The following is a 23283-nucleotide window of genomic DNA, read 5'->3' as shown; positions in this document are numbered from 1 at the left end:
CCTGTTCTTTTGGCTCTCGTATTCTCTATGCATTTTGCTGTTATTGCTCTCATTTACCTTTCCGCTTGTCATTATTAAGTATTTTTTATTATTCGTTTCCTGCAGCCTCACGCGGAAAGATCACAAGGCCTCCCCGCAGAGGAAAACGCATTTTTGCCGTTTGTACGAGGGCAGCAGCTTCCCGTGGGTGATTTACCGCTCCCGTTAGAACAGCAGAGCCTCAGCCAAACCTCGGACCAGAACTTCTTGTCAAGGACTCCAAACCATCTCGATTTCACCGCGGTATGTCAGGCAGCCCCCCCGCCCCCCCATCCTGGGGCTCCTCCAGCGCCTCCGGGCTGCCCCGCTCCCTGCGGACCCGAACCGGCGCCTCTCACCAAACCCCGACCCCCGACCGCCGTTGGCCCCGCCCCTGCCCCTGCCCCATCCGAGGCGCCCCCTCCCGCCCTCTCCGCCGGGGGTGCGGGCAGCTGCGGAGCCCCCTCAGCGGCGCACCCCGAGAAGGGGGTGGGCGGACACCCCTGCTCCCGCCACCAGGACTCCTTCCCCACACCGGGAGACCAGCGCCCCGCCGGAGTTCCGGCGAGGCAGAGCGCGTAGCGGAATTGCCCCCTGCCCGCCACCCGCCTGGAGGGACCCGCTGCGAAGCCCCTCCGCTGCCACAACCGAGCGCGGACAGCCCCGCCCACTCCCGCAGCGGGAGGGCGGTTCCTCATGATGAGGCCCCGCCCCCAGCCGGGATGAGGCGGGAGCTGGAGGGCGCCACCACCCGCTTCAGGCCGAGTAGAGGAATGCCGAGCGAGCGGCGCTCTCTCGATGCACTCGATGCTCGCACCGATCCCTGGTATCCCCATCGCCACTTCCGGCGGCGCGGGAGGCTGGAGGGAGCCAGCCCGGCGAACGGGACCGGCGCCGCGGCGGCTGGCGGAGGAGGAGGGCTGGCTGGCCTCGGCAGCCGTGCCCCTCCTCCCCCGCCAGAGAGGTACGGGGGCGGGGCTGCTCCTCCCTCACGCACGCACCGGGGGCGGGTGGGGAGGTAGGCGGGGTCGCTTCCCGAGGAGCGGCACCCGGCGGCAGGGGGTTATGGGCGCGACGGTGAGCAGCGCCGGGGCCCGGTGGGGACTGGCTCTGGCTGGTGGGGGGGTTTTGGCCCGCCTGAGGAGGCGGTGTCCCGCGGCGCTCGGCCCTTGGGGCCCGTCAGCAGCGGGATGTTCCCTTCCCCCGGGGGAGGAATGGCGGCCTGCGGCGGTTCGGGAGCTTCTGTCCCAGCCCTGCCCGGGACAGCTGGCAGGTGCTCGGGCAGAGCCACGTCTGCCCTGGCCTCGGTGCGTGGCGTGGGCCAACCCCCGGCAGGTCGGCTGGCGGAGGGCTGGGCGCAGGCGAGTGGGCATGGAGGAGGCTTCAAGGATCGTTCTGGTCCTGGCCTCCTTCCCTTTTTTGCCTCTGGGGCGGGAGCCAGGTGCCAGCAAGCAAAGGTTCTTCTGTTTCCGACAGATTTGCGTCCCTGCAACCCGGAGCATTCCTGCTACGGTGCCAGCTGCGGTCCTGCACTAAGCGTTTGTGCACTTGGCTCCAAAGGAAATGGACCTTGGCCAGGGCCAGCATGGAACTTGCCTTGCTTGGCTCATGCGAGCGATTTTTCTAAGAGTGCAGAGATGCTAGTTTCTGCCAAACTCATGTTTTTAATGGATGTTCTTCAGGGTTAGATAAAAAAGCCCCAGCTCCTTTATAATGTTTTTTCCGTGTTTGGTGCAAGTCATTAACTTTGTGGAGGCCAAAGAAATGTTGCTTTTCTGATTACTCGTTCATTTTCTTCTTTTTCATGTAATAGTCATGCTATTTCACTTGTTAAAATCTTGCTCTGCTTGAGACTTTTCTTCAACCGGGAAGGAACGAAAAGTCTTTGATCTAAAGAACGTTTCGTTTACATTTTTACACACTGGGGGGGGGGGAGGAAGGAGGGGGATATGCTATTTGACACACATCGGGACAGCTCTTAAGCCACTTGACTCTTCATAAAACAGATTTTTGCTGCATATTTATTCAAAAGGTGAATCAGTTGCTGAGGGATTTTGGTGAGAAGATGAATAACATTTTTCATACTTAGAAAAATAACAGTTTGAGAAGTCACAGTGGACTTCAGAAAAGTTCTGTCACTATTGATAATGGCATTCCTTGGTGGAGAGTGTTACAAATGGATACATTCATTTACAGTTTCTTCAGTTGTTAAATAATGTTCCTCAAAATGTTTCTTGAACATGCTATATTTTTTTTGTTTCCTTTGGAACATAATAGAGGACAAAACAGTTACTGTGCATCATCTTGTGGATGTCCTTGAGCATGACTAGAGTTATCAGTGTTGTGTCTTACTCCTTTAGTGATGGACTCAGTAATCTGCAAGAAAATAAATGGACAGTTTGTAGAACTCATGGTGTTCCTGAGGAAATATTCTGAATATAAATAGTTGACAATTGGAAAAACTGTGTTAATTGTGCTGTGGGTTAACGCTGGTAGGCAGCTAAGCACTGCACAGCTGCTTGTTCGCTTTCCCCCCACTCCCAGACAGATGGGGAAAGAGGAAAGGAAGAGTAAAAGCGAGAAAACCTATGGGTTCAGATAAAAATTGTTTAAGTGGAGGAAAAGTGGAAAAAGAGAAACAGAAAACAAAACAGTGATGTAAAGGCAATCACTGTTTCCACAGGTAGACCAATGCACAGCCAGATCCTGAGCAAAAGATAGCTAACCTCCCTAAACCCCCTCCTCTCACTTTTTGTAGCCGAGCATGACACTTTATAGCTTGGAATATCTCTGGTTAGTCCGGGTCATCTATCTGGTTCTGCCTGCTCCCAGCCTCCTGCATGCACCACAGTCTGTTCAGTGCAGTGGGGCAGAGGGAGAAACAGAAATGCCTTGATGCTGTGCAAGCTCTGCTCAGGAATAGCTAAAACATTTGTATGTTATCAGCATTGATTTGGCCACAAATCTAAAACACAGCACCATGCAAGTTGCTATGAAGAAAATTAAATCCATCCCAGCCAGATCCAATACATAAATACACTTGTTACTGTTTCTTCTTCCATCTACTTCTACTTCTTCTAATCCTAACACAGGTATTCCACAAACAGTATCTAAATTAGTGGCCACAGTGGAAAAAGTAGGTACAAAACTATGCATTATACAGTTCACTCAATTTTTGGACTCTTGAAGCACACATGACAGTACGTGGCTGTGTCTTCTGCTGAGCCTATGTCATTCCCTGTGTTTCAGCTTAGGTGAAAAATGAGGCACAGATTACTTCTGCAGCTCTTGTTCCTGCTGAGAAAGGTGTGACATGAACAAATGCTGTCTGCCTATCAAAAAGAAGTCTACACTGGACAGGAAAAATCTGAACAGGCAGTAGTGAAAACACAAGTTCAGCTAAGATGTCAGCAATGGATAGATTTCTAAATACATTGACTTTCCTTCGGTTGCTCCTTGGGCTTGAACTTGGGAGTCCCGACTTTGCATGCAGCTCTTCTGAGGAGAGTAGTAATTCATATCTTGGTTAGTGACCAAGTAAGGATCAACGAGTATTTTCTACAGGTACCTTTACTATGCTTTCCGTAATGGTGGAGTGCTATAAACACAGGACTAAAGGGGCCTGCTCAGTCATCATGCCTGATCTTAACAGCTCTATGTAATTGCTTTCATAAACTTTACCTTAAAAGCCGTTCAGTTGTTCCTTCTTTCATTTTTAGGCTGCTCTAGAATACGGATAGTCTGGGGATGAAAAGGTAGTTTCTAGTAGAGTTTGTTCATAATCACTTCGTGCCCATTTGCTCTCATTCTACCATCCTTAAAATCGGAATTGCCATCAGAAAATGGTAATCTCTGTGATACTTTTATTGAAAGCAAGTGTATTTTCTTTTCATCAGGGTTTTGCTAGGCTAGACAAGTTACACTTTCATCTTCTTTCAGTTCATAAAATGGACAATCTGTTCCTCCATCATGATAACCTCTTTAGCAGTTTTTCTTTGAATCTAGCTTTGAGGGTGGTCAGAACTCTGTGTGTGAAGACTCACTAGTGCCTTGTTGCATGACATTGGTACTTTTCTACTTTTTTTTACTGAAAAGAGTCCACTTAAATTTTTTATTTTTCCATTTTTTTGTGGCCACCTTATTTTGAGGTTAGCTAACAATCCACAAGGGTAAACTTTCTACCTCTTGCTTTTGATTTTCCACTGAAGAGCTCTGAATTTAAAGACAAATAATTATTATAGTCTCTAAACTGTTATAATCCCCAAGCTATTCTTTCATTTCTTTAATAGGAATCTAATTCCAACCTGATAGTAGGTTGTATCAAAAAAAGGAAACATAGCCACATGGCAAGTTTTATATAGGCCTTCTTTTTTCAGCTAAACTTGTCATTTCTTATATTGCATAATAAATTACCGATGTCCATGCAGGTTACATTTTCTACATTTATTGTATGATCTAACTTTTATATACTCGCACATTTTCTATTTAAAAACAGTGGGAAAAGCATTTTTCATACATGTGTGATGAGAAGTATTTTTGAGCTGGGGAAAACAAACCACTAAATAGTTGAGACAAACACAATTTAATTACTGACTGCTCACTGAACTAGACACTGACCTACCTACACTTAAAAGCCTTGGGACAACTGACTGTCCAGTGTGTTTTGAGGCTGAAAAGAAAAAAGGGGAAAAAAAAAAAAAAAAAAAGTCTCAGCTCTCTGCTGAGCTGGAGAAAAGAATCATTTGCCTGGCAGTCTATTAAGCTGTTAAATTCCTTATCCAGGTTTCAGTTATCCGATTTTGTTTTCTATTACAAGTGGAAATGGCTGCATGTGGTTAATATTAAAGGGATTGCCATACCATAGACCTCATCAGATAATCAATCTAATTTCTGAGACTGGCTTCTTAATCTTCTTGTTTCCATCTTCATGTTCTTTTCCTCAGAAATGTGAGAGAAACAGTGAATGAATGTGAGAAAGAGGGGATAACTTCTTGCGGTTCAAATCTTGTAACCAATCATAGGCTCAAATCTGTAGTTTTTTAGCAAGACTTCCCATGTAGTGGACTAGTCTGCTATATTTGGTTGTGAAAATGAAGTAAAGTAGTCAAAACCAGAGTGCTTCAATACCAGTTCTTTCATTGCGATTTGATCATGGGGATCACTTTTCTCCCAGGCAGTCACTCCTGTGAGTACTGGCATAAAAGGGCTAGTTTGAGCTATTGTGAAAGTGAAGCTGGTTTCTGTTGCTGGTGGTTTGTTTGTTGTAGAGTGTAGCAATACCACTTCCCATATGGAGCAAAAGTGCTTTCATAAAGTGGCGTGGGCCTCTGATATTAACCAATGTCAAATTTGGACATCAGAAGAGATCAATAAAATTTGTGAATAAAAACAATCCAAACTCTTAAACCTTTTTCCATATATGTATTTTCCATATAAGTGATAGATTTGTTTACTGTTATTATTGGAAGGCTGTATGTTATGTCTTACCTGATTTTAGTGTTTCTTTCAGCTTTCAGACAGAGGGCACACAGAAAGAGAAGAGGGGAAAGAAGGTAACAACAGCACCGAATGCAGCGAACTAGGAATCATGGATCTGAAATTCACTTCATCAAGAAAATACATTTCCATCAGCGTACCTTCCAAATCTCAAACTATGTCTCCTCATATCAAATCAGTAGATGATGTTGTAGTTCTTGGCATGAATCTCAGCAAATTTAACAAACCTACTCAATTTTTCATCTGTGTTTCTGGAGTTTTTATGTTTTATCTAATCTATGGATATTTACAGGTAAATGCTATGAACTTGTGTCTTAGGCCAATTCCTCCTACTCCTTTTCTTTTTCAATAGCATAGTAATGTAGTATGTATTTTAATACATATAGATGTTTAAAATAGATATTGATTGCGAAGTCAAGCTTTCAGAATTCAAGAACAGTAAGTAATTTTATAATGTAAGATTCTGTTATAGTTCACGTGCCTACAAGATTTGTTTCAGTTCGGCTTTTATAACTTGGATCTTTTACTTCTTTGTGCAAGATACACCTTTGAATATTGTTTTGAATGTTTTTTTTTTTTATTATTTAAAATGTGATCTCATAGTTGTCTGAAAACAAATTGTAGAACCGTACGGACTGACATGTAAGTCTTCATTGGTGTTGAAGCCTTTAGAGCTCCTTGAGTTCCATGAGTGCTGTACAGTAATAGTAGCCTGTTGTTCTCTCTGCTCTCCCTTCAGGACAGAGCTGAAACGTGTACTGTGGTTGTTCAGCAGAAGCATAATGTTTATGCCATTGTAGTTAAACATTTTTCTTCCTGCTAACCTCTTCTCTTTTATCTTGAGGAGCTACATTTCTGTTAGTTTTTAAAATTTCTTTTTAAGTTCAGTGAGTCTTGTCAATGAAGTAGTGATTTAAAAAGTTGATAATTAAAAATCACCATGTTTCCAATGCAGTTTTCAAAAACAGCTGAGAAATTTGTTAAAATAAAGTTACTTCCAAAGAATTAGACAAAGTTGTCGGTAATTGAAAGCAGAATCTCAAAAAGGAAAATATTAGGTTGCCTTTTGTTTCTATAACTGACAGATCTGTATAATTCTTTATGCATCGCATATCTTTTTCCATAACAAATTGCTCTAATGTTCCTATAGCCTGCAAATTTATAAGCTCAGCAGTGCTGTTTAATGTAGGCACTCAAAATATTAGGTGCGCGTTCCTAAGAGATGAAAATTACCGGTAAATATGTCTGTCAGAGAAAGTTTGTATTTAATTTATCGTGAGCGACTTGTAAATTCTGGATAAAACCAGTCTACTGACGTAAATGAATTGAAAACTGACTGAAAAGCAGACAGGAAACCATCTGTAATTTGAGTTGAATGTTAATGGATCAAATGTATTCGCCTGATGAATCAATCCATTAATTTCAGTGGATTTACACCAGAAGTAAATTTTCTCATTGCATTTTTGAGAATTTTGCAAGTTACGTACGGCAGGTGGAGTCTAGTTAATAACCAGCAGCTGCAAAGGCTAGATTTGCATGTACATGAAGGAAAAAAAACCTGTTGATTTTGTTTTGATTTAATATTTTGGTGTATGTGTGTGACCTTAGTGGGTTTTTGTTTTTATAGGAATTGATATTTTCGGTGGAAGGTTTTAAACCTTTTGGTTGGTACCTCACTTTAGTGCAATTTGGATTTTACTCCATTTTTGGACTAATAGAATTGCAGTTGATTCAGGACAAAAGGAGAAGGTATGTGTTTTTTTACAAGACTTTTACCCAGTGTCCAGCAAATTAGAAGCATTTGATATTTATGGCAAATTTAACTTCTCTTGTTTGAGTGGGAATACTGTGAGGCATTGGTACCAGTTCTGTAGTTAAAATAGCATGAATTTACTGGATGATGTTAGAAAATGTGATATAAGCAGCCCCTTGGATTTCAGACCTGTAAGTAGTCTTGTTGACTCTACTGTCACTTTGTCCCACTTACAAAGCATATTCTGTCCTTAAGGTAGCTGAGACAGACTGACTCATGTATGTGTTGCTTGGGATTATCACGGCTAGAATAGGGCCAACTGCACTTCAGAGCACTTGAAGACTTGAAGCCATCTGTCACTGAATACCTTCTCCTCAGACCTTGGCGCCTCCTCACCAAGAGGTTCCTCTAACATGCTATGCATCTTGGAGAGTGTCAAAGGTCTGCTCTCTGTTCGCCATGTGGCTGTGTAGGTTTGCTTCTAAGGATGTGCTTAGGTTTTGCGTTTTTCATTTAAGATAGCCTGCCACAAAATTGTTCTGTTTTCACTGCAGTTGACCAAGGAAATTCTTGCTGTCTTGAATCCTGTGGATATGGGATAGTTTGATCTGAGTCGGTGTGGCCATTCTATGGCTTCCTGCCCAACTACAGCCTCTGCAAACTGTTTATTGAGGCCCTCTGGAAGCTTGGATAGAGGTTGTCATGGTGTACGTGAATTTCAAAGTTGCTCTAAAGCATTATATCCTAGTTGAGCATAACTAGTTTTCCTTACCTGTAGTCAACATTTGCTGATTTTGCATATACTGATTTTAGGTAATAGAATGCTTTTATAGTCAAACAACATAACTGATAAATTATTCTCTTTATTTTAAACACTGACAGCTTATATTTCAAGTTATCTGACTTTAATATTGTGGAGTTACCTTTCGTGCGTTCTGTAACTAGTATTTAGGTTTTGATTACCAAATAGTTGCTAATGCTTACGGAGCATGACCCTGTAAGTTATGTTGGAAATGTAGATCTTAAATATATTTTATATTTTATTTTCTATAACCTAGCCATCTTATTGTAGACATTAAAAGATCTGTTTCCTAAGTTTTATGCAGAATTCTCTGTCTCTTAAATTTTAAATTTTTCTTGCATGCCTCAGAGTATGCCTACATCACACAGTGAGTTACAGATAAGACAGTGTTACAGCAAGACATCTCCTTATGTTGCTTAATGTGGCTCTGATTATGCATAACAAATAGCTGAACATATGCACAACAATAACTGTAAAAAAAAATCACAAAGTGAGCACAGTGGTTGCTAAAAATTACTGTTGGATCATCAGTTGTCAGGTGATAATTTCATCAGATTGCAAACGGTGCATCTGAAAGTGTTCAACGAGCCCCTTTGTTCATGGTATCTGAATCACTTCTTTCTTAGTTCTGTTGAGTTTTATAAAACAATGGTACTTTTTTCAACTTTCTGCATTCTAAAAATGTCAATATTCATGTGAAAACTTCACCAAAAAAGTTGACCCAGTGACCATGACAGGAGTAAGACTCAGGACATCTTGTTATACCAAACTTCTGTGTTTCCTTTGACAAATAACCTGAAGCCTTTGTCTTGATTCTTCTGTAAATAATATACCTTCTCAGAGGGAGGTTAAAGAATTACTGCTTGAATACTTCATGAGCTGTGAAGTTTTTGTCTTGTATTTGAATGCTGTTTGTTAGCAGTAACTGAAAAACATGAGATTTGAAATCAGTCATTTATGTGTGTTTTTAAATTACTATTACAGACTGAAATTCAGTGAGAAAGGTGGTCAAGTCTTATCCTTTATCTAAATTTATCCTTATTCCTTTATCTAAATTTTTCAAGCTAAATGTTCTCTAAATGAGTCTGTAATACTAAGATTCCTATGTTTATATTTTGTAGAATTCCTGGCAAAACCTACATGATAATAGCATTTTTAACAGTGGGAACTATGGGTTTGTCAAATACCTCTTTAGGATATCTGAATTACCCTACTCAAGTCATCTTCAAGTGCTGTAAGCTGATTCCAGTTATGATAGGCGGGATTTTTATACAAGGTAAGTGTTAGTCTTGCTATTAGGTGATTTTTTGTTGTTTCTTTGGGTGGCAGTAATGTATGGAATCCTGTACTTTGTTAAATTCCACTGAGGCTTTTGGATAGAGAGGGATAAGTAGCATTTTTCCTATAGGAGGAAAAATGTGAATATCTGAAGCATCTTCTCAGAAAATGTACAAATACAATTAGAGGAACAGAAAGTGTGGGGGGAAAGAAGTTGTTTAGGTCACTTATAAAACTTCATTTTTATGCAGGCTTTCTTAAACTTTGTTTTCTAAACCAAATCACTTCATAAATTAAACTTTTTCAATACTGAGCTGGAAAACTTGAAATGAGAAGAAAAAAATAATCCAGCCATGATTTGTGAAGAAATCCCCTACTCTTCATGTTTAAAAAGCTTGATTCTTAAATTCCTAATTAAAATTCCAAAATTGTGATTAAACATTTAATCAGAAATACACCTGACTTCACATGTCTTTGGCTAGTCCTAAAGTCATAGTTCGTATTCCAAGAACAGAAAAAGGGATTTGGAGGACAACAGATAAAGACTATGATTATGTGAAATATTTCAGTATTTCTGAATTTAGAAGACTTAAGTGTGTTATAAAGTTCCTTTGTTCAACACACAAGGATTCATTAAGGCAGTAAAGCTCTGCATGGGCAGGTGTTGTGGAACAGAATCTAGAATGATGTATTTCTGTTTCTGTAGTTAATTCTGGTCTTCTAATTGCAACAGAAAGCTGAACTTTCAGAGAAGGTTGGAAGTTTACATATGCATACACACCCACAGTATTTACCTTTTAGTAGGAGTCATTTTGTGTCATTTTAATGCAGAGAGACTGGTGTTCCCTTAAAGCTTTGTGAAACTTTATATTGTGTTGTAGCTTCTTTAGAAGCTGTGATTTTTATTTTTTAATTATTTACAAAATTTTCAGTTTAAAAAAGTTCCCATGGACGCTTATATTGAAAGTACAGCATCTGGGAAAGGATTATGTTATTTCAAACAAGATATACTAACTCCTGCCTCTTCATTTCCCTACCGTCTCTCTTTTTCTTTTTCCGTCCACATCCCATCTCTCCCAAACTAAAAGGCAATGTAGAGTTCTAAAAGTACCGAAATCATTTGTTAGTGTTTGGGAATGACTTCTTTCTTAATCAATAAAGGTAGCCGTAATGTCTTGCATGGGGAAAAAGAAAACATCTAAGCTCTCCTAAAGTTGCTGAGATGGTGCTTTGTCAGGGAGGGTGTGCTTTATGTCATTCGGAGTAAAACCAAAACTGACCACAAAAATCAGATATGATCTGTTAAGATCCTCCTTCATGTTAGGAATGGCTGTTGGAGAAGAAACTGATTCCCATCATGAAAGGCCAGAGCATTAGATCTGCCTAAGTAAAAGAATGACATTGGAACAGTTTTTCCTTTGCCTTCTAGTCTGCTAAACAGGATAAACATGGAATTCTGAGTGTGTTAACAGTCTGTTCATGTTGTTTGTATTGCTTTTATAGGAAAACGTTACAATATTGCAGATGTGTCTGCTGCCCTATGTATGAGTCTTGGATTAATATGGTTTACTTTAGCTGACAGCACCATTGCACCAAACTTCAACTTGACAGGTAAAGATTTACTATATTTTAGAGTTTTTAACAAAATGCTTGTTTTTTTCCTACAATACGTGTTCCATAGAGGTTCTGACAGTTCTTGGTGGAATGCCTTCAAGTATCATACAGAAAATGCAGGTTTCATTGTAGCAGAACTATATCTGTGGCAGAAGAGGCCTTTATTCTAAGTGTTAGTTTTTAGGTTCTTAAAATTTCTGTAAATTCCACCCTTTAGGTTGAAATGTCTCATACCTGTTCTCAAGAAATACTTACCTCCAGTAGGTATGTTAAAATAAATATGATAAAATTCAGTTTCATAATTTTTAAACTTCAAAAATTAGTTGTCTCAGGCCCTCTATGGACAGATAGAAGCAGCCTCGTGTTCACAAGCCATGGTCCTCATGGGGGACATCAACAACCCCAGTATCTGTTGGAGGATTGACACAGCAGGACATAAGCAATGCAGGACATTCCTGGGATGCGTTGATGATAACTTTCTTCTCCAAGTGACAGAGGAGCCAACAAGGAGGGCTGCTATGCTGAACCGCGTTCTCACCACAGGGAAGGTCTGGTGGGGAATGTGAAGCTCAAGGGTAGCCTTGGCTGCAGTGACTGTGAAATGGTGGAGTTCAAGATCCTTAGGGCAGTGAGGAGGGTGCACAGCAAGGTCACTAGCCTGGATTTCAGGAGAGCAGACTTTGGCCTAGTCAAGGAACTGCTTGGCAGAGTACCGGAGGATACAGCCCTGGACGGAAGAAGGGCCCAAGATAACTGGTTAATATTTGAGGATCACCTCCTCCAAGCTCAGGAGTAATACATCCCAATGAAGAGAAAGTCGGGCAAAAACACCAGGATGCCTGTGTGAATGAACAAGGAGCTCCTGGACAAACTCAAAACATAAAAAGGAGGCCTACGGAGGGTGTACGTAATATTAACGTTTTTCTTCTCCCTACATTTCTCCTTCCCCTGTGTGCTTGCGCTTCAGATTCCAGGTAACCTTTTCGTCTCAATCCAGTACTGAATCCCTGCGTTTGCCCAGTGATGTGCCTGGGCCGTTAAACACTGCTGGAACAAGCATGATAGAGAACACGGAAACGTAGTCAGTCATTTTACAGAAGTGATCTCCAGCAAGGCTGTTGCTGAGGTGGAGGTGTTATTAGACCTTTGGACCAGAGGTGAATCCATGTAGTTAATAACTCTATACTGTGGTCTTCAGCTAACCAATGTTATTCAGGTTATCATGTAGTTTCCATTGACTGATACCTTTTCCAGTGCCTGATAACTTTGAATAGTGAAGAGTCTTCTTTTATTGCTTCAGTTGCCTAAGGAAATGGTTCCCAAACCGAAAACACTGGTTTGGAAGTTCCCATATATCCAGCAGTTTTCCAAGGAGATGCCACCTTAAAATTCATTGGTCTTAAAAGTTATAAATCTTTCAGTTCTGAAAATGCAAGGAGCTGGGATTTTTTTTTTTTTTTTTTTACTTCTCTGTCAGGAGCTTATACTCCCTTTGGTCCATCATAATGCCTACTTCAAGGCCTCATAGTAAGAACATAATATTAAGAAAATATAATGCCATTTGTTTCTAGTCTTCCACTCCTCATTCTTCGCTGACACTTACGATGTTTTAAGAAACCAAGACTAGAGCAGACAGTAGACATGATTTTGATGACTGATACCTTCTGTAATGTTGTATACTTAGGAAAAGTGGTATTTGAACATGTGTGCATCAGTAAATCTTAACAATTGCTACAGTCATGAATGAATTGAAGTTTGGAGGTTGGGAAATGAATTGTGACTGGTATGGATAAAGAGTTATTAATTTTTGTTATTGGAAACCTGATTACGTTATTGACAGTGTAGCGCCTTTGTTGTGAACAAATATGGTGACCTAAAACTATGGGGTTTGTACCTGAACAGTAGGGTTTTTTTAAAACTACTATTTCAATAATGAAATATTTCCGCTGTGAATCTTCTTGTATTTGTTTTGCCATCAAGTCTAACAGGAAAAAATAATCTAGGATTAACTACCCAAAAGAGTATGTTCTCTGGTTATTTATCTTCATTAAAAATACCTAAATAAATGCAATTGACATTCTTTCACTCTTGTTACTACAAAAAAGTAGTAACTGGCTTCTTATAGCAATGTCCAGATGTTCCAGTCATGCTTAGAGACATGCAGTGCTCAGAGGTTAACTGGTGGAGGGAGTGGGGCGGGGTGGACACTCGCTGCTTTATACTGGCATAATGAAATAGTTTGCTGACATGTAGAATAAGATACAGAGGAGTTTTTTTAATTATTCCTGAGATTTTATTTGTTTTTCAGGATAAGTACAGAGCGGGTTTTGTCACTACTCTGCTGATAAATATTCTGAACGGGTTTTTGTTTGTTTGTTTCTTATATTAGGTGTGGTCCTAATATCCCTTGCCCTCTGCGCAGATGCAGTTATAGGAAATGTACAAGAAAAAGCTATGAAGTTGCACAATGGCTCTAATTCAGAAATGGTAAATAACAGATATGCAATTTTGAAGGAACATTTTCTATCATCGACAAGGCATACAATGACAAAACGTGAAAACTAATCTGCTTTTCTTTTGTATATGTAAAGAGGTCCTGGTGTACTATTCTTGGGGGCTTTTGCTGGGTTTTTGTTGTTGGTTGTTTTTTTTTTTAACCTTTCAAGGGTGCTGCTTTCTGTGTGCAACTTCAAATGTATATTGCAACTACAGAAACACTCATTTCTAGCAATGATTTCTTTGTCTGCCCTGCAGGCCAGAAATCAACAGAGTGTTTCCTGTATGATCATGCACTTAATCTCTGAAAAATATGTACTATTCTGGTATAGATGAGTATGTGTTACATGGAACACGTTGCTTTTCTTACTTACTAGACCTCTGATTCTACAGTGTGCTAGCATTTGAGAGGCAGCCTTTCTTGAAGCTTTTGAAATCTGTGAAACTCTGACTTTCAGAACAAGTGAATATGCGTATTTCTGATTTGATGAAACACATAATTTTGAAAAAGTCTTGCTCAGTATTTTTGATACACTTATATGGAATGCGGATTATCTGTTCGTATGGTTTGACATTTTTCTTTTTAGACAAAACTTACATTTGGATTTGGCATCTTTTTCTCTGAAGTCAAGTAAATACAAGAAAATCTTTTATTATAATGGGCATTGTTTGAATGTGCCACAAATAAAAAATTATTGAAATTTAAGTTGCATATTTGGCATATATTTGACATTTAACTAGAAAATCTCATTTCCCATTTGTGAGAATAACTTCATAAATGGAGAAAAAAATCAGATAGAAGGAAGCTTCATGTAAGGCTGAAAGTGATTTAGGCTGGCTCAAGAAGTTTGAACTGCAAGTTTCTGGAAAGTGAAAGAATACGCCTGAATAGTGTCACTGTATTCTTGTTTTTATTTTTGTACTTTTTCTTAGTATTCACAGTTGATTGCTGTTGGAGGCAGAGATTTTAGCTACATGGACTTCAGCTGACCCAGTGCAGCCTTGTGTAGCTGTAATCTCTGAGAGCAAACTACAGTCTAACTGCTTTCATGCCCGCTTTGCATCTTGCCAACAGCCGTCTGACGGTTGTTAACTGCCTTATCTACGAAGTTTCTGTTTTCTGCAGAACTTTGTTTTTTATTATGTGTTAGTCTGACAAACGTTGGTCTTTCTATTGTATACTCATGCTACTTGTAGAGAAGCAGTGTAGTGATTAAGGATATAAAGGTTTTGTTTGTTTGAGACCTAGTGATTACACTCTAGGATTTTGTTTGGTGAATTCAGTGCAGAATTACAAGCAGAATTTCAGAAATAATTTTTGTAGACTTGAGACTGTGGGTAAAAATTTAAGAGGTCTTCTGTATTGGAAATCATGTTTAATAAACAGTGATCTGGAAATAAAATGGAATAGTAAAGGAACCTAGCACCCACAGGATCTCTGTTTCATTGCTGAATTTGGAACTTACCCTGGATTAAGCAGTTATGAAAAGAGAAAAGATGTCTTGGGGCTGAAATAGTAGCCATAGCTCTGGAAGGTTATACCTGATTTTACCTTGTGTGTGATTCTAAGGAAGTGACTTACGTCGCACTGCCTAACAAGGAACTGGCAATGCGGTGCTCATTCCTGGTTGTGAAAGGTGAGGTCTTTTGGTAGTTCATGAGAAAAGCTCGATGCAGAGGCAAATGAAGAAATAGAGACTAACTGCTGTGTATAAACACTGTAAAATAAGAGCTCTGAAGATCAGGTCCTTGTTTTTTAAGAGTTTGAAAGCAGTTCTGCTCTTGAAATGTATATTCATCCTCAGTTATTGTAGAGCAGTTTTAAGTGTTCTGTTGTCTCATCAATTTTTAAGACTTATTTTTGCAGATATTTGAGGTACTACAATGAGAAAACAATTGATGAAACCTGTGTCAAAAGAAGCAGGCCTGTAATTGACACCAAGTTTTGAAAGGGTAGTAGATCGCCGTGTTGTAGCTAGCAATGTGCAGAACAGTTCTGTTCACTGTCTCCCTTTTCGCAAGAAAGGCTGCTAAATGTTGCCCAGTCACACTGCATGGGAGGATGTATGGATGGGCAGCTCCAGCGTCTGTTGTTGCCTATACACGGGAAAGGATGGGATGAAGATTTTTTTGTATGAAGCTTTGAATTAAATAAGTGTACAGACAAAATTAAGAGCTTACCTGTTTGCTGAGTATAATCTGTTCTGGGTACTGAACTAGGCCAGAGCTGGCCATATTTGAAAGTCTTGTATCCTATAACTGTAATGCAGGTGTGCTATGTACGGGAACTGAAGTGACACAGATGAAACTTATGTGACACTTCTGGCAGTTCATGGTGATTACATGCTACCCTTTGCGTATTTAATGTAATGTGTATCTTTACTGTGCAGGATAAGTAGCAGAAAATGAAATATGTTTAACATTATTCAAACTATTAAATTACATAGTGTGAAGTTTTATTTAGGCTGTGAAATCTTGAATTTGAAGGATTTACCACAGTCAGCGTTGACTTCAGGATATTGTTAACTGACTAGCTCAAAAAACTTTTTTTTTTTTTTACGTAGTTGTGGGTAGGAAGAACGTCTCTAACACTTACTATTCACTTTTTACTGTACATCAGCTGTTGTAGAAATACTAGTAAAAGTATCTTCAAATACTACAAATTCAGTTCTGAGAATTTGAACTTATTAATAGGGCCAAGCATTTGAAAGCATTTAATTTTGTCCTTTTGTATAGTATCACCTGGTGATTATTTTCTCTTAAACTATTCTAGGTTTTATATTCCTATTCAATAGGTTTTGTGTATATTTTGTTTGGATTAACGTGCACTAGTGGATTAAGCCCTGCAGTAACATTTTGCTCGAAGGTAGGTGTAAAGATTTCCTTTTTCCTTTGAAGAACCTCATTAGAAAACATTGCTCTGTATGGTTTAGAAAATCTCACTTGCTTCTCCAAAGTTGCATTTTCATCATGTGAACTGGTTAATTTGTGTGATTCATAGATTAAGCAAGTTGTTACAGTCTTTGATGTATAAGATAGGGTGATGTTTTAAAAAACAAAACAAAATCACAGGACCAGACTTACAAGCTTATAATTTCATTATTATTTTCCCGTTATTTAACTAAAATTAAATAAGGATCTTTGCATGAATGCATTGTTGAACAGCTTATTATTGCTCAAGCAGTTGATTAAAGTCTGTAGTTTTGTGTCATTTTGCAATACCTCAGGGTTTGTTTTACATTTTCCTAACAGGCTTTTTCTGTTGTTGCAGCATCCAGTTCAGACTTACGGTTATGCATTCCTGTTCTCCCTGACCGGGTATTTTGGCATATCCTTTGTTCTAGCTTTGATTAAAATCTTTGGTGCCCTTCTGGCTGTAACAGGTATGAACAAATTATATCATTACTGCTTTTGGTATAAAACATAAAGTAATCCTGTTCTCTTATTTAGGACAGAGCTTTTGAGAATTGTTCTTACTCTGGCTTTTTTTCTGTTCTTTGTGCTGACTGATCATGGCTTGTGTAGCGTGGATCTTCCCTGGTAGTATGTGTTTGAGAGCTTCCTGATTCTTTCTGTGCCACAGTTTCAACCTTGAAGAGCCTGTTATGTAATGTTCTGCATATAGCCTGTGCTATGTTTTAATGCAGAAACTACACTGTTCTAAACAGAGGAATTGCAATGGAAACGTATAGCAGGGTGTAAGGAGAAGACAGGTATTACCTGAAATGTGGAAGCAAATGTAAGGATGTTCCAGTAAGGCACAGTAGGTAGTGTCATAGTCTCTAAGCCCATAATTTCTGGTGATTTCCAAGAAACAGTACTGCCAGAAAAACTGTGAAGAACTCCCCCAAAGCTTTTGAATGTCCATATGCTCTCAGTGGAGTGCTACTGTAGCATTAAGTAGTTCAACGTACACTCTAGACTGTTCAGAAAGAACTCAAGTGGAACAAATTCTGACTTTTGTGATGATCTCCTCAGCTCGTTTTGTTAAACCGAAGGGAATAAAGGGTGTCTTACTGGTTTTGGAAGTCAGGATTTGAACTAGACGAACTTCTGGTGGGCTGTGTAACAGCTGCTGTATTATCTCTAAATTGTAATTTGTGCATTCACGAGACAGGTACAAGCCTGTTGTTAATGACAGAAGCAGACTCTGTCTAGTCTTTCAGATCTTGTTCTAGACTTCCAGTGTAATTGCCCCCCAAATAATGGAAGCAGTCATGTTTTCTGTTAAGTGCGTAGTACACTATGACTGTATCAACCACGTCAGAAGAAACAAATGTAAAGAACTCTGATGAGTAATATGTTGAAAAGATTTGGGCCGCTTACTGGTGTAACTGCTAACTGCACGTGGATGTGCAACAACGTAAGTCCCTAAAGTGTGTCAAAAGTTACTGGAATCCTCTCCAGGCTAAGAAGTTCACCAAAAGCCATCTTGTCTGCTTGTGTGTTAGTTCACGCACAAGTTTCTGTAGTCTGTTGTTCTCACCTAACAATATAATAATTTCCTATCATAAATGCAAGTCAGACCTATCTGCACTGACGTGCACCAGGTATGTGTCCAGATGGATGAGGAAAAGGAGGAAATGAAGCAAGAGGCAGTCACAACCTTTGTAGATTTTTCAACCTTTAAGTTATTCAGATTTGACTCTTCTCCCATATGGAACTGGACATATTCTTCACGTTGAGTAATCAGTCATCTGGAAAAACCATGTGGAGAGACTGAAATCCTACTTATTGAGATTGGCTTTCTCTGAATGAGGAAGCCACTGAGCACAGTGAGTCTCGGCACTGTGCTGGGAAGTAGCGTCATCGGTTATGCTTGGTCTTTAGTAATGCGTTGGCTGGTGTACGCCTTAGAAGCAATGAAAGTATTACAACTAAACATACTCTGTGGAAGGACAAGCTTCAGAGAAGGAAGTGTTTTCAGAGCCTTTTGATAGTTTGTCTGCCTGAGATCATTAATGGAAGCAGCAGTATAGAATATGGTTAAATCAAAGGAATCACTAGTAAGAAAGATGTGACAGAAATTGCAGCTCAGAAATGATTTGCACTAGTTTATTCTGGCTTGCATCTGTGTTTGTGAGGCCATGGCATGGTTTAATATGCTGCGTTACCTGAGTGTGGCAAAGCTAGCTACAGCCAAATGACATAACTGATTACAGGTGAAGGCTTTTAACCTGTATTATTAGAGTTTGTGAAAGTCAAGTGACTGAAGTGCTTATGTATCAGAATATCCTCAATCATTGGAATAAGGGGAGATGACCCTGCCGTTCGTTTCAACAGCAGTTAATTGTAATGTTAACATTTTTTATATATCTAACAACACTAAAGGAAAAGTCTGACACTTGATCATTTTTCGTCATCTTCTTGTACACCTGTTTTCAGGCTGCCCCTAGAATTACTACTCTTCACTATATGCAACTGCTGTAGAATGTAAAAATGGAAAATTGTTGCTTCCAAACTTAAAATGTAATTTGAATATATTTTTCAGAAATCAGTCATTGACTGTTTAGCTTCTTATATCATTTCTGTAGTCGTTACAGTAGTCTGTCAAGAACAGTTACACCAGGCTTGTTCCTTCCTCAGGTTACCTTTTCTTAAAACTGCAAACGTTAGTCACAAGGCACTGGTGGGGGGAAGCTACTTTTCTCTCTTCCATCTATCCCTAAAAGCTGGTTTCTGTCAGGTGATGCTCTTACTTCATTTGCAGTAGTGGAGGAAAAGATACGACACTTGTTTTCCGACCTGAGGATTGCATGCTCTGCCTTGCCATTAATTATTTCTTCTGCAGCACTTCTGTTTTGCATTTGTTTTTAATGAAGTTTAGTACGTCTCCTGACTGGAAATTGGCCCAGATGAGAGCATTGGTTCATGTATTAAAATAGCTCTTTAAAAAAAAAAAGTCTTACTGTGCTAAAAAATGTTTAAAAATGCTGTGGAATAGCAAACCCTTCTAAGGTTTTCTTATGCCTGACCTTGACAGTCCCAACACTTGAGCCCTTTCTGTCTTGCCTGTAGCAATGTGAAAATGTTTATTGTGCCTTGGAAGAACACCACATTCATTACTCTCCCTCCTAACCCTCATCCACCCTCCCCCTTCTTGGGCAGGGAGTGGGGTGAAAGAGTTTAATGAAAATTGTATTTCTATTAGCAGAATGAGAAATTATCAGACTTAATTGGGAAAAAGAAGAAAAGGCACTTAATTTAGAAGGAAATGGTTACATAAATATTTTAATTAATAACTGATTTGAAAGAACCGAAATAATCATAATTAGAAAAACTGAAGTAATTTAACCATTTTTTAAATAATTCATCTGTAAACTGTTTTCTAATTAAAACTCAATTTTCTTTTTCATTCTCCTTTAATTTTTCATGTAATAGAAAATCATTTTATTTGATGTGCATAAATTTCTTAAAATGTAAAGAAAATTGTTACTGCAAAGTTGAGATTGAGGCAGATAAAGCAACAGTAAAGGCTGTTTCTACCACTACAAAACATGCTTTTAAGTAAATATGCGTTTGTGGGGGAGGGTTGGGGAGAATGAAACTTGATTTACCAGCCAAAATGGTGTGAAAATACAGCAGCTGTCATTGGTTCCTTTTGTCAGTAAGACTGATACGGATGTGGTTATAGAAGTAAAGCTTTCCATTGTGGTATAATAAAAAGTACTTCATGGTAAGCAAAATATTTTCTGTTATTAAAAAATATCGTTTTCTTTAGGTGCAGGCAATTGTACTGGGGTCTTTCTTAAGTGAGAAGCCTGCACTATCATATAGAAGAACACCTTCTCAGGCCCTTAACATACATAGCTAAACTTGTACACCTGGCTGCATTGTTACTTTTTTTAAAACATTTTCCATAACTCTTACTCATTTATTAATTTTTTTTTTATTTTTTTTTGTTTCGGTGATGTGCTATATAGGTTTCCCAGTACACAATTTGCTGGCAATGCTGTATTCTTGTTCATAGCAGATAGCATTGAAATTATTCAATTACGATTGTTAGAGCTGTAGTTCATTTGAGAGTACCCCAAGCAGACAGCTTACTTCTGTTTTGGTAACAGGAATGTGTTTTCAATTCTTCTTACTACCTTGCTCTTTCTGGAGGTTGAGAAGGTCTCTTATGATTTTGATGAAAACTTCCTAATGCGATCATTGAAGTCAGACATCCTCGGTCTCTTATGTTTCTAAGCAAAATCGTGTATCTCTGCAATGTTATGTGAATTTTCAGTAACTTCAAAAGAATGACAAGATGACGATCCCATTCCACTTAAAAATAAAGCCCAAAACACCACTGAACTGCAGTAACATGAGGTGGAAATGGCAAGAGACCCAGATAGTGATACCACTTTTTTCTGCTTTAGCAGATTAGATTATATCGTCAGTTACTTGCAAGGATTGTTTGTTGCTTTCGGACACTGTGAACTAATTAGCATGAAGTTATTAAATTAAATATATAGAAGTAAGTCTTGTTCTGGAAGTTCCTCTGCTGCAGATACTGTGACTGGAGCTGATGCTACTGACGTGGTGTACTTGTTCCAAACAGCGTATGGTTCTAGCACGGTTTTGCACTGGACTGGTACGTCTGCAGTCTGTGCTTGCACCAAGGATAATCATTGTTTTAGCCAGACACTTAATTATATAGTGAGGTCATCTGCTAGTCTTGAAGCCTATATTATGTTCTTTTGTTGTAACTGCATTCTTAAAGAAGTGAATATTTGTTTGTTTTCCTCTGCAGTAACAACGGGAAGAAAAGCAATGACCATTGTGCTTTCTTTTTTGTTCTTTGCAAAGCCATTCACATTACAGTAAGTATTTGTTGTTTCAAATGGGATTTTATATATTTTATTTTAAAAAAATCTTGTTCTTGATCATGGAAACAGAACAACGGTAATTAATCATATTCAGTCTTTAATGTTTTTCATTTTGTATCTTCTACAAATGCTGGCAATCTGCTGTAAATACGACTGGCCTGTTGATGCTAATCATGCTAGGGAAAATAGTTTCCATTTTTCTAAAGGTCTGGAAGACAAGCTATTCCATGTGTTGGCATTTTTTTGTTGTTTTTTTTTTTTTTAAGAAAAATATTACATGATATCTAGTGCTTGTGAGAATAAACTGTTTGGGTACTTCCTTTGGGGAGGAAGATTTGGCTAAAGGAAGGCATTTTCTCCAGTACGGTATTGTTTCCCCTTTTATGAGCTCAGGTGTGAGTTCTTAGCTAGCCCTTTTGAATAACTGCAAGCTTCTCTCCTCTTGATATATTAAATTGCAAGAGTTTGAGCTTGGGTTTCTTCATCTTTTTTAAATTCAAAGAAGAGCTTACATTGAAAAATACAGCTAAGTTGATACATTGATCCTAATTGCTTCTGGTTTGAGACAAAATAGTATTCTGTGTTAGTGCTATGTATAAATTTATTTGAGATTTAAGAACAAAGCTTACAGCCAAATGACCAAATGGAATTTACTCCAGGTAAAAATCTTGAGGCTTAAAATAATGGAGAGCTGAAACAAAAAGGTGCTTACATTGGGCAGTGTGGATATAAGGCACTGAGTGAGAACACATTTGGGACCAGTAATAGAGCGTGTAGCTCTCCTAACCGTAGGAAGGAAAAACATACTAAAACCCCTCAGGACTACTTTATTCATGTGAGAAAGAACAGCTACTCTTTAGTTATTATTTAACTATAAATGCACCTTAATAAGCTCTCCAGCCAGGATGGGAAGAAGAAGGGTGGAGGGATAGCAATAATAAAGATTCAAGCAAATTCTTTCTCAGTCTGCTGATTTGTAGGGTTTTTTCCCTTAAACTTTTCTCCTTAGTGTAAGGGCTTTGTTTTTGTTTAATCCACAAATACTGGTATGTAATTGCTACAGATGAAGTGCTAATGGTAACTTTTTTCCCCCCTCCTCTCCCTCCCTTTTAGGTACGTGTGGTCAGGCTTACTGGTTGTCCTTGGTATATTTCTTAACGTTTACAGTAAGAATATGGATAAAATCAAACTGCCTTCACTGCATGGTCTTTGGAAAAAAAGCATGGAAGAAAGAAAAACAAGGACGTTGTCACAAACTGTATAGACAGTGGTTTATGCCTTGTCTAGACTATGACTTACTATTATTATTTTATGGGAACAGTCTTCAACTGATTCACTTTCCAAAGGGAACATTATTAAAACCAAAGGAGCTGAAGGCATATTGTCTGCTCGCAGATGGTTGAAATGCACATTTTGGTGAGCCCTTTCTTCAGAGCACTTGAGTTCGTCATAAAAGGTGTTGTAGGCCATTGTCAGATGGCATTATCAGGTGATGAAGGACAGCAGCTCCTGGCAAACTGCTGAGAAGCTGCGCTCCAACTGGGACACAGTAGAAGACTGATTTGGGCATTTTAATAATATCGGCCATGTGGCTGATCTGAGATTAGTGGTTCTTTGTTAATTTTCTAGGTGGGGTAATTTAACTGTAGTACTGTGTTAACATTTAATGGAACCTAAACAGCACCTGGTTGACCAGATTGCAATGTTAAAGGTAGAAGGTTTAGAATATGGTATGTTGTCACTCTTTTTCACTTTAAATAAAAATGTTGGGTTTTTTTTTTAAATTGTTGATCAGATCATCACAGAACTTGGTATTTATTATAATAATTGAAATTTTTATGGAAATCTTAATGGTGTTACTCTTTTTGATTATTGCTTGCAAGTAACAAAAATGAGATTGAGTTTGGGCAGTCGACACCTGTGCTTTTACAAGGTGGGAATGGGCTTTTAGGCCTGAACAGGGTGAGAACACAGAATGCAAAAGTCATGATTGAAACAGTGATGTAAGAAGC

The 23283-nt window shown here is 39.1% G+C and overlaps 1 protein-coding gene across 3 annotated transcripts; it reads left to right on the top strand.

Annotated features, from left to right (window-relative positions):
* The first annotated feature begins 1067 nt into the window (after positions 1 to 1067).
* On the top strand, positions 1068 to 23055 carry SLC35B3 (solute carrier family 35 member B3). 3 transcript variants are annotated; one of them, XM_086469028.1, is made up of 10 exons: positions 1068 to 1095; positions 5528 to 5806; positions 7142 to 7263; positions 9191 to 9345; positions 10851 to 10958; positions 13351 to 13448; positions 16231 to 16323; positions 16729 to 16840; positions 21196 to 21265; positions 22385 to 23055. In XM_086469028.1, exons 1-10 carry the CDS (start codon positions 1084 to 1086, stop codon positions 22533 to 22535), a joined length of 1200 nt encoding a protein of 399 aa, XP_086325154.1. In that variant the 5' UTR covers positions 1068 to 1083; the 3' UTR covers positions 22536 to 23055. The 3 variants fall into 3 exon arrangements, with proteins under 3 accessions (XP_086325154.1, XP_086325155.1, XP_086325156.1); XM_086469030.1 differs by lacking the exon at positions 1068 to 1095 and adding an exon at positions 3467 to 3582; XM_086469029.1 differs by lacking the exon at positions 16231 to 16323.
* Positions 23056 to 23283: the final 228 nt, after the last annotated feature.

This window comes from Leptosomus discolor, chromosome 8 (genome assembly GCF_034619465.1).
Source record: "Leptosomus discolor isolate bLepDis1 chromosome 8, bLepDis1.hap2, whole genome shotgun sequence".
Classification (NCBI taxonomy): domain Eukaryota; kingdom Metazoa; phylum Chordata; class Aves; order Leptosomiformes; family Leptosomidae; genus Leptosomus; species Leptosomus discolor.
Note: the sequence above shows the minus strand (reverse complement) of the source record. Positions and strands in the feature narration are given on the sequence as shown.